Raw genomic sequence first — 12,539 nt, forward strand, 5'->3', positions numbered from 1 at the left:
ACTCGGACGTATCGGACTAAGCCTACCTTCGAACAGCTCAGCAGGAGGACACTGCTCTGCCAGGATTGGGTGCCAAGATGTGCCTCCAACTAAATACTGACACAGACATGACTAAAAGATTAACCATAAGCAGGCTACAGGGGTGCTGATGCTAGCAGGCATAAATCAGAGATAACAGATCACACATGCGGGTGTGAGACAGAACTAGGGGAGACCAGAAAAGTGCACATCAAAAGAAGACCAAAGTAGACGATAATAGTTCAAAGGTGCTACACCAGAAGACGTAACCAATGGAGCCCAGCAAGGCAGCATTTATTTGATCAAACATACAGTGAAATATTTTTAAACATTATTACAATTCAAAATAACTGTTTTCTATTTTAAAATATAATTATTTTTTTATTACATATTTATTTTAAATATAATTATTAAAATGTAATTTATTCCTGTGATTACTCCAGTCTTCAGTGTCACATGATTCCTCAGAAATCATTATAATATGCAGATTTGCTGCTCAATAAACATTTCTTATTATTATCAATGTTGAAAACAGATTTTGATGCTTAATATTTTTTTGTGGAAACTGTGATACTGATACACTACAATTCAAAAGTTAGGTGACAGTAAAAGACATTCATAATATTATATTATCAAAAATATATATAAAATCCTGAAATATTTATCGTGATTTCCACAAAAATATCCATATATTCTATATAAAATAAGTGTTTTTTTAACATTCATAATAATAATAATAATAATAGCCATTATTACTAATCGAGTAAAATTCGATTTAGCACCCCAAAAATGTGAGCAAAACTTTTTATATTTATAGATCAGCTGTTAATCGAGACCTAGAGTATACAACATTTAAATGGCACTGGTATTCAGCTTCTATTTTTTTTTTTTTTTTACTTTAATAATGACAAAAAATACCTTATGCTGAAGCCTGTATCAATGGCAGAAACCATAGCACGGGATTGTTGTGATTTATTGATTTACAGTTCAATCACAGACTTCATTTAAACCAGGGGTTCTCAAACTTTTTAGGGCCCTGGACCCCTTATAAGGTAGAAAATCTTCCAAGAAACCCTCATAATTAGCCTATAATTTTATGTCTATAATTTGGCTAAAGTTAATGGGAGTAATGAATTTTCGTAAATGGTATCCCCATTTGTAAATATGTACTTTTTTAATAATAAAGCACAATTTTAGGCTATTTCCCCTCACTCCACAGAAAATCCTTTACATTTAATGGTTAAACGAGAAAAAATATCATAATATAACATCTCGTTATAATGACATAATTGAGTGGTAAAAAATAATATGTAAGTGGCAACAATGCGCCACTGTACAAAACAAAGTAAATAATATCTGAAATAAAATGTAAAAAACGTATTTTATTACAGCTAGATGCTAAGGCAACATTCTCGTTTTTGTACAAGTTTTGTACATTTTGTAAAATAACTTAACTAAAACTTAAATAAACAAACTAAAACTAATAAATAAATAATAAAAACTAGCACCGTTTGCAGCACTGTTCAAAAGTCTGGGATGTGATTTTTTGATGTCTTTGAAAGAACTCTCTTATGCTCACCAAGGCTGCATTTATTTGACCACAAATGAACATATTAATAAACATAAAACAAAAATAAAATATTGTAAAATATTATTAGAATTATTTAGCAACTGAAATCTTAGTATCTGTTTTCAATTTTACTATATTTTAAAATGTAATTTACTCCTGTGATGGCAAAGCTCAATTTTCAGCATCATTACTCCAGTCTTCAGTGTTAATGTCCTTCAGAAATCATTCTGATATGCTGATTTGGAGCTCAAGACATTTCTTATTATTTTCAATGATGATTATAAGTGTAACATTTCAACAAACAAAATGTAATTGTAATTAGCGCAGACAGGGGGCAGCACTCGTGGACCTTTCCACCGTCCCCCTCTCTCGCTCTCTCTCCTACTTCGCTTCCTGTCTACATACAGATCTTACTGACCCTAAACATTTGAATGGTAGTGTACAAATATTTTTCCTTATGACAAAAATTCCACATTTTTTTCTAGCGAGTCAAGTATCTTTAACTGTGATTTCTTTACATTAAAGTCAAACCTTATTCTTACAGTGTTTCTCCTTTAGCATAAACCAAACTCTGAATGACATTTATATCTACACACAAATCTTCCATACTCATACACTGTACATTGATACACCCGTTCAGAGAGGAACTCATCAATCTCATGAGTGAGTGGGTGGTCACTGCTGTGCTCCTCGCCGGATTGAGTTAGAGGATGCTGAAATGTATGCCGGGCAGCCCAAGGCCTCCAGCTTTATGAGGAACAATCCTCCACTTCCACTCAAGTGGCAAAAACACCATTACTGCTCTCCACCAGGGAACAAATGATGGCGCGAAAGGAGTACAATACCATTGTGTGTGTGAGCAAGTAGACGGCGAGGGTTTGTCATGCAGCCGTCAGCTACAATGAGGCCGACTGCTTACCTGCTCATACTTTGTTGCCTTCTGGGTATCGTTGAACAACCGGAGATTCAGACGTGCTTTCTCCTGCAGAACATGCTGAAGCTCACTCTCCTGTCAACACACAAACAAAACACAAACAGAAAGGTTAGAATCTCAGTTGTGTGGTACAAATGTTCAAGTGTGATTGTGCCTAGCAGAAATATTCACAGGCACACACTGATAAACACACGTTTAGACGGCAGGGTGTATTCCTGGTAAGAACAGAGAGTTTCCAACACAGCTGGTGTTGGTCAATGCATTATTCATCTTGGGGAGAGCAAGACAGGGAGAGAATGAGAGAAGACAGTAAGAGAGAGACGCTGCGGCCCATCTGTCTTAGAAAGACTGACACTGAGGGTTTGGACTAAAGAGATCAGTAGTCAACAGAAATCATGCAGTCTCCACACAACACACCTAGAATAGAGAGTCTATCACTAAACCTGCATGGCCTAAGGGACATCAGAAAAAAAGAAAAGTTGTTTCAGAGGAAGAGGAAATTATTACATTTTGATGCAATATTATCACGATTCTGTGGAATTACACAAACCTATAAACTGTTCATGGACTTTAATATAATTTTAAATAATTTTATCTTTGTAATTTATTTCGTTTTTATAAATGTGCTGATTCTTTTTAAAATTTTACTCTGCACTATTGTTGTAAATGAAATGAAATTATTAACAGTCAAAAGTTTGGAGTCAGTAATTCTTTTAAAGAAATTAATATTTTTATTCAGCAAGGATTTATTAAATTGATCAAAAGTGAAAGTAAATACTTTTATATTGCTACAAAAATTATATTTCAAATAAATTCTATTTTAAACTGTATTCGTCAAAGGATCCTGAAAAAAAATGTAGAACTGTTTTGACATCATATTTGCATATTAGAATAACTTCCAAAGGATCATGTGAAACTGAGGACTAGAGTAATGAAAGATCTGCTTTGCCACTACAGAAATTATTTACATTTTAAAATATGTTAAAATATAAAACAGTTATTTTAAATTACAATACTACTTTTATTCATGTAGTTTTTTAATCAAAGAAATCCAGTCTTGGTGAGCATAAGAGACTTCTTTCAAAAACATAAAAAAAACCTCTTACTGACCCAAAAGTTTTGAACAGTAATTTGATTTTGATTTGTTTTATTTATTACACTACCTTTATTTTACTATATTTCAAATATTGTTCACTGTACATACAATACAAATGTATGTACTGTTCTTGTCGTACCAACGAAGCACACTAAACTGAAATTAAAATATAATTGAGAGAGACAGACAGAGAGAGAAAGTGAGAAGTACAATTAAGTAATGTTGATGAGGCATTACTCAGGGAAAAGACAAGAGAGGAGAGAAGCACTCAGCACATTAGACAGCATGCTGGTTTTATGACTGAATCATCTGTACACCTTTAAATAGCTCTATGTAATTAGGTTAACTTCTAAAATCATTGGTTTATCTTTAATGCTGCAGAGAATTTGCATACGCCCCCTAACCAAACCCTCATCCCACACAGTTTCCGATTCTCCCCTCACTGCAAGAGGAAAACTTAATTACACTCCAACATCTATGTGGTGCGACGCTAGTGTCGGTTACTCAAGTAATCTTCAAGCAAGAGCCACAAATATGAGTGTTCATGTATTCACTTGTGTGTGTGTGGCATCTGATATGCTGGGGCATTTAAGGAGCATGAAAATATTGTCTTCCTGTTTTCTTTCTACGGAAGAAAAATGTATTGCTCAGAGCTGTGATTCCCAAGCACATATCCTAGGAGAAAAATATTTGATTTTGTTGTTGTTGTTGTTGTTCTAAGTCTACAGAAAGAAAGACAAATACAGAAAAAAAAGAAAAAAGAAAAATCGGTAACACTTTACAATAAGTTTTAATTTGTTTACATAAGTTAACTACATTAGTTAACATAAACTAACAAAGAAAAATACTTCTAAAGCCTTTATTTAGTTAAAGCTAATGTAATAAATTACTAAAGTCTAAAGTTGTGTTTGTTAATGCATGGAAAACGGACATGAACATTTTATTTACTAACATTATCAAAGGTTAATAAATGCTGCAAAAATATATTGAGTTTGTATGGTTTTTCAGTAACAAGGTTTAATTTGTTAACATTAGTTAATGCATTAAATGAACTAACAACGAGTAAATATATTTTTACATCATTTTGTAGCGACTGGACTGATCAGACAAACAATTAATTGTTATATTTAATAAATCATCCACTTGGGAGTCGCAAGACTCCCCCTCAAGACAAGGAAAGGTCCAAGCAGGCTCCGAGACGTCTAGCCTCAATCGCTGTTTTTCCACTGTCGGGCCAGTGCAAGCTAGGGCTAACAACGTGCCGTGCGGGGCCAATAGCCTCGGACCTCAAGCACTGAGCCCAAAATCAAGTTGCGTTTCCACTGTCGGGCCAGTAGCCCAGCAGCGCTACGGTAAAACCCGCCCTTAACACACCTCCATAGAACGACGTCACACAACCTCACCATTTCACCAGTTTACTGAAAACTAGCTGGATCGCAAAATGGCATGACAGAAGTTAACGTTTGGTCTTTACTTAAAAGATCGATATTTGACCAATGTTTTACAATATACACTCACCTAAAGGATTATTAGGAACACCATACTAATACTGTGTTTGACCCCCTTTCGCCTTCAGAACTGCCTTAATTCTACGTGGCATTGATTCAACAAGGTGCTGAAAGCATTCTTTAGAAATGTTGGCCCATATTGATAGGATAGCATCTTACAGTTGATGGAGATTTGTGGGATGCACATCCAGGGCACGAAGCCCCCGTTCCACCACATCCCAAAGATGCTCTATTGGGTTGAGATCTGGTGACTGTGGGGGCCATTTTAGTACAGTGAACTCATTGTCATGTTCAAGAAACCAATTTGAAATGATTCGAGCTTTGTGACATGGTGCATTATCCTGCTGGAAGTAGCCATCAGAGGATGGGTACATGGTGGCCATAAAGGGATGGACATGGTCAGAAACAATGCTCAGGTAGGCCGTGGCATTTAAACGATGCCCAATTGGCACTAAGGGGCCTAAAGTGTGCCAAGAAAACATCCCCCACACCATTACACCACCACCACCAGCCTGCACAGTGGTAACAAGGCATGATGGATCCATGTTCTCATTCTGTTTACGCCAAATTCTGACTCTACCATCTGAATGTCTCAACAGAAATCGAGACTCATCAGACCAGGCAACATTTTTCCAGTCTTCAACTGTCCAATTTTGGTGAGCTCTTGCAAATTGTAGCCTGTTTTTCCTATTTGTAGTGGAGATGAGTGGTACCCGGTGGGGTCTTCTGCTGTTGTAGCCCATCCGCCTCAAGGTTGTGCGTGTTGTGGCTTCACAAATGCTTTGCTGCATACCTCGGTTGTAACGAGTGGTTATTTCAGTCAAAGTTGCTCTTCTATCAGCTTGAATCAGTCGGCCCATTCTCCTCTGACCTCTAGCATCAACAAGGCATTTTCGCCCACAGGACTGCCGCATACTGGATGTTTTTCCATTTTCACACCATTCTTTGTAAACCCTAGAAATGGTTGTGCATGAAAATCCCAGTAACTGAGCAGATTGTGAAATACTCAGACCGGCCCGTCTGGCACCAACAACCATGCCACGCTCAAAATTGCTTAAATCACCTTTCTTTCCCATTCTGACATTCAGTTTGGAGTTCAGGAGATTGTCTTGACCAGGACCACACCCCTAAATGCATTGAAGCAACTGCCATGTGATTGGTTGATTAGATAATTGCATTAATGAGAAATTGAACAGGTGTTCCTAATAATCCTTTAGGTGAGTGTATATTAATTTGTGTCATGAGTGCACACCAATCATGCTGAATCAATGTGAAAAAATGTGTTTATCATTTCACATATAAAGAGAACACATTCCTATTCAGTTGCACCTGCTTCCATTTATTTACTTTCACAGGAATGCACAAAAAAACTCTATTAAGGCTTTTAAGTCCAAAGGCGTACACATTTAGAAAAATATTGATAAAATATCATATGTTAACGAGCATTTATATTAATTTCTCGTGAAATTATGCAATGATTGCGATCTGAGAAGGTTTGAGCAATCTCTCCCATCTCACTCTATGGTCTCACTCTATAGGGGCTTTCGCACTCAAGGAACCTTTTTGTAGTTCCTAGAACAATTGGCGGAAGATCCCGGTTTTTGGCGTGTTCACACTGCAGGAACTAGTAACTATTTTAGTTCTAGGAACTCCTTTTGGAGGAACTCCTACTTCAGAGTAGGGTCTAACCCAGCCTAATAGGAATTATCCGTGACGTTAGTGTGTGCTGATTGGCCGAACGCAGACGAAACACCAGCACCCGCCATTTTTAATAGAAGCTGTGTAAACACACAGATTATAGCCTATATATTTAATCCACAAACTAATTCTACGAACATGGAAAACAGTGATAGATGGGCCTCTTAACCTTTTGCGCTAAGGAGAAAATCCAACGCAACTTTGAGGGGACCAAGCCAAACATGACTTATGTATTTCTGCTCAGCTAGCAACACTGGACATCAACCACATGGCATATGCTTATAACTTTTCATTACTGTCTACTTTCTATGTATAACAGTTCTATCTATTAACATATTAGACAGGACTGTTAGACAGATCGTAAACTAATGAACACGGAGAATGAGAGCACTGTGTGCTCAGGCTCTGGTGTTCTCAGCGCCGTCAAAACAAAGGACCGCCGCGCCGTCAAAATAAAAGTCACAACGACAAGTGCAGCTTACGTCACTTCAGAGTTCCTACTGGCGGTGTGAATGGAACCAGGAAAACGTTCCTATGGGAACCATTAGTTCTCGGGGGAACCATCATGGTGGCTAGTTCCTATAAATAAGTTATAAATAAGCTCATGAGAAGAAAACAGGAGTTATTAGTTATATGAGTTAACCGGAGTGTGTGACATATATGCGGATACATTAGTCCGAAATCAACAAAGGCACCGGAAGGGAAGAGACAGATAAAACATAAAATACACGTTTATAATCATATATGACTTGGCTTCTTCGAGCAGTCTCTGGTATTTTCCATAAACATATGTGTATTTATTATCGCAACTATTAGCATAAGTAGCCTTTAACATTGCATACTGTATAAATATATTTTTGCCTATTACGGTGATCAGAATCCCCATCGGATCGCACGGAAGTTTTTTTAAACACTCGTTGGAGTCTGAAAGTGAGTTTTGAGCTGAAAATTGTTTAAAATGACTTAAATGTTGAAGTTAGCTGTTAGCCTGATATAATACCATGGGAAATGAGCAGCGGTGTTGACCGTCTCCTGACTCAGGTAAACTCTGCTTTTGTTCATGACCACTCCTCAAACCCCAGTTGGCACGCTTTGGACCAAGGTATTGGGCAGGGCCAAAAAACCCTGGCCGTTGGCCCAGAGGAAGCCCTGATGAGGCCTGAATCAAGCCCCAGAAGTGACATTGGAAACGCGACTGGTCCTGGCACGCACAAGCACGCTCGCTTTGGGCCCGCAAACATGGCTAATATCAACTTTTATTCCCCCTGCTGACACTAGCCAGGTAACTAGTGAACCTCAAAGACATTTCAGTTGGGGGATTGTGGCTACATGCAACAGCACAGGCCATAGGAAAGACAGACACAGGCCCATTAAACAGACTTCTCTCCATTAATTCAAAGACATACCTTTTTATGAATGAACAAGCATATTCCCAGGACATTGCGTGTATTATTATTGTTTTGTATATATTGTCTTTTTGTATTGTATACTGTTTTATGCATGCCTTATAATAGAACTAGATAATGTAAACTTATTGGTATCATATCTAAGTAATCCTCATTTAAAGGGGTCATATAATGCCATTTTTGTACAAGCTAATATGATTCTTTAGGGTCTAAATTAAAAGTTTGTAATATACTTTAATTAAAAATTCTCATTAGTATTGTAAGAAAACACTTATTTTACCTGGTCAAAAACAGCTCTGTTTTCAGCACGCCGTTTTAGTGCATATGACTTTAAATGATCATGAGCTTTGCTCACTCCGCCCCTCTGTTCTGTGCGTACACGTTTGTAACACAATACCATAACGTGTTGTTCATTATAAACGTGGGATTATGAATTATATGGAGAACGTCGTACATAGAAAACATGCAGTAATGTACCCTGAGTGTAAACCTTAGACTCATTCATCGTGAAGCGATTTGCAAAGATATAAATATTAATATAAAGTTTAATAAAACGTTACACTCACTTCAGTTGTTCTAGAGGTTCAGCAGGAACACGAATATCTGGTACCGATTCTTTATTCAGGAGCAGCTGCTTAGCAAAACCAGCTTTATACTGATCCTCGTTTATAAAGCAGTCTGCTGAGAAATGATTCGCGCAAACATGAAAGCATTGACGTTGCTCGTGGGGAATATTCCCTTCGAAAACAAACTCAGCCACTGCGTCTTCAGCGGTTCGGATTTAGGTACATTAAAATGACTGCTGTGTTCGTTATTACACCCAAGAACAGAACACCACAATCGCTTAGACGCCATTCTGCTCATAGACAGTGCACCAGCATATCAACAATGACCGCGCCGGTCCGCGCAGACTATGATTGACAGCTCTCACGAGCGAGGGCGGGTCTGTGTTGAAACGCGCCTATCAATCAACAATCGCGGGAGGGGCGTCCGACCGTGTGACGTCACACGGTCGAACGGCTCGATTTGAGGCAGGGGAAAACATATAAGGAGATTAAAACAAAACCACTGGATGGATTTTTATCATTATATGATGGTTGTGTACAGGCACTGCCAACACACATTTCAGTACAATCAACTTGAAAAAGTGCATGTATCATTATATGACCCCTTTAACTCTTCAACCATTGGTGTATATCACCTTCTTTTAACGTGCATCGTATGCTTGTTATATTAATCAGAGTATAAAAGAACACAAAACTGCCAGCTCACTCTGATCAAGCAAATGAGTCAGCTTCCAAACAAAGGTTCCTCTCCTGCTCGAAATTACACCTTTTTCAATGGTCAAACTAAACTCAAGAGGTGAGACTAGGGGTGGGCGATATGGCAAAAATATCATATCACGATTCACGATTTTATCACGATTCTCTTTCATGTTGGTTTTACGATTTTGCAAGTGACTGAGCATTACAGCCAAACTAATGTCCCTATTTTAAAAACAAAGCCTTACAAGGTAACAAAATATGAAATAAAAAAAGAATGGCAGACAATTAGGCCAAAGTGGTGCAAATAAAAATAGGCTACACAAATATACAAATGAAATAAACAGGGCTTTACTTTTTTCAGCTACAGTAGGTGTATTTAACAGTAGGATTTAAGAAAGAAATTAAATGAACAAATATAAAAATAAAACACTAAATATATATATATATATATACTGTATAAATTATACATTGATTCTTATTAAAACTACTTTTAAAGTTATCAGTCAGTGAGTGATTTTCTCTTTGTTTTGTTGTTTTATTAACATTAAAGGATTAGTTCTCCCCAAAATGAAAATTGTCATAATTTACTCTCTCATGCTGTTTTAATCCTGAAAAAGTTTCTTTCTTCTGTTGAAAATAAAAGTTATTTTGAAGAATGTGGGTAACCAAACAGTTGCTGGTCCCCAGTGACTTCTATACTGTAGTATATTTTTTCCTATGGAAGTCAATGGGGACTAGCAACTGTTTGGATAGCCACATTCTTCAAAATGTATTCTTTTTTTTTATTCAGCACAAGAAAAAAATGAATACAGGTTTGGAACAACATAAGAGTGAGTAAATAATGACAGAATTTTCATTTTTGGGTGAACTATCCCTTTAAGGACAAAGCGGCAGCATGTTTACTATTGGGCTGCTGTCACTTTAAGACCGGCACATCTAATGGACACGCATATGACACGCAGCCTATTTGTTCTCAAATGTGTGCTTTCACTTTAGACATAACCAACTGTTTTTATGTAAACCTTGTGTGTATTTGACAGTATTAGCGAAATAAGACTTGAAAGATAACTTAGTCCAGTAATCAGGCGCTGTTTGAAGTTTTAGTGTGTGTGCTTCGGGTGTACACCCTCAGAAAACCACATGTTAGCTAGAACCGTGCAACAGCACGTGAATGAAATGTTTAACCGGCAAAGCTTTAATGCACAGGCAAATAATGAACTTTTATGAACTGCAGTGTCCCATGAGTGTAACTCTACCGCTGCGTTAACATTTGATGTGTGAATGTATGTCGCGTTAAGTATGTTGAGAACTGCAACTGATAGAATGCACTGTAGCACAATACTACGATATTTATTCAAAAGCAGAACGTGGAGGCATTTTAATCGTCCACGATCAAAAAAACGTGATATCGCACACCCCTAGGTGAGACCTCTGAAGAAATGAACCCTCCTGGGGTTGGCGGTCGCGCCGGCGTGATCACCTCGCTTTTTTCTTATCAGTGCAAACGACACTCAAATAACTCCGTCTATTTTTGTCATACAGGCAAGTTTTACATCATTCATTGTGTACACTAATAATAAAAACAAAATGTTTTCCTTTTCGTAAAATAAAGAAAATAAACATGATGCGCGTTCTGCCGTCTCTCTCAGTGTTAAGTTCATTCTGAAACGCGACAGAAAATGAACTGTAACTCAGCGAATACTTGCCACCCATACATGAGAGATGTGTTTTTAGAAAGCTTGAAGTGTCTATTTTTAAAATGTAAATCATATCAAAAACAAATATTCTCTGTTTAAGTAATCCATATGAAAGCAACAAGATGTAGTTTCTCAAGCTTCTCATTATCTCTAATGTGACCACACCCACGCACGTACAAGCAATTCACATGCATAGTAATAATAGTCCACGTGAAGGAACGCGAACCTGTAAACGCCCTCATTACCTCAAAACAAAGAATCAAACTTCATCATTACTCTGCTTTTCATCGAGTTTGGAAGACAGCTGTGAGTTTACACTGGATTTACCTCAGAAGATAAGAAGATAAGATTTGAAGATAAGATTTTTAAGGTAAGAAATGCATTATCACTTATAATAGTTAGTGTGTTATTGTTGCATAAACATCACATTGTACTAGTTGAACTAGTGTCAGATAGGGTTGGGTATCGTTTGGGTTTTATCCGATTCCAGTACCTACTCGGTATTTTTTAAACGGTTCCGGTGCTTAAACGGTTCTTAAATCGGTACTTAAGAAAATGAAACCGCACACACTTTATCAAAAAATAATACCCTTTAATTTACAGGGCCAAACTGGACACAATATTAACTTAAATCTTTAAACAATATAAATACAAGTAACATATGGTAATAATAAAACCAATATAAAATAAAAATTCATATTTACATAATATCAAATGAAACAATATTGTATCAAACAATGTAATAATACTGGAGATTAATAGAGATTACTAGCAGGCAGAGCTGCCAACTCTCACGCATTGACCGTGAGACTCACGCAAATGACCCTTTTCACACAGAGAAATCGCGGACAAAGAGGACACTGACACCGACAGACAAGACAGAGAAGGTTACTTATTTTGATATGGAACAAATCCACAGCTGTCAGATTCTGTCAATATTTTTACGAGATTCACACAATAGTAACGTTTTGGCTCTTTGAAATGTGACAGATCGCTGTAGCGCGTCAGTTTAAACGGCACGTGATACAGCAGCCTATACAAATCCACTGCTTCTTAGCTACGCAGCATTGAGTGAACCTATGAAAGAGAACATCTCTGGTTACTGGTGTAACATATCTCTCAATAGGGAACGGGACGCTGCCAAGCTCCTCGCGCTGCCGACCAGCTTCCTTTTTCAGCAGAGAAATCGAGATATATCCAGCTGCAGACCCGCAGCACCACCAGTTTCAGAACCCCAGTGCCAGAACCCCAGCGCCAGAACCGGAAGTGAGGGAGGGGCGGAATTATTTACAATGACACATTTTTGCAAGTAGGCCTATTTAAAAATATTTAAAATTGTTGCACCTT

The 12,539-nt window shown here is 37.4% G+C and overlaps 1 protein-coding gene across 31 annotated transcripts in view; it reads right to left on the reverse strand.

The window, feature by feature from the left end:
* Nucleotides 1–12,539, reverse strand: part of rimbp2b (RIMS binding protein 2b) — a 193,837-nt gene that overhangs the window by 73,956 nt on the left and 107,342 nt on the right. For all 31 annotated transcript variants that reach the window (XR_008809107.1, XR_008809106.1, XM_056267898.1 and 28 more), the window contains one exon: nt 2,508–2,597. Coding sequence is in view for 29 of the 31 variants with exons in the window: in XM_056267898.1 (XP_056123873.1) it covers nt 2,508–2,597 (90 nt within the window). In the remaining 2 variants the exon portion in view is untranslated. The remainder of the gene's footprint in view (nt 1–2,507; nt 2,598–12,539) is intronic.

This window comes from Rhinichthys klamathensis, unplaced genomic scaffold (assembly GCF_029890125.1).
Source record: "Rhinichthys klamathensis goyatoka isolate OS25496 unplaced genomic scaffold, OSU_Roscu_1.1 h1tg000266l_1, whole genome shotgun sequence".
Classification (NCBI taxonomy): Eukaryota; Metazoa; Chordata; class Actinopteri; order Cypriniformes; family Leuciscidae; genus Rhinichthys; species Rhinichthys klamathensis.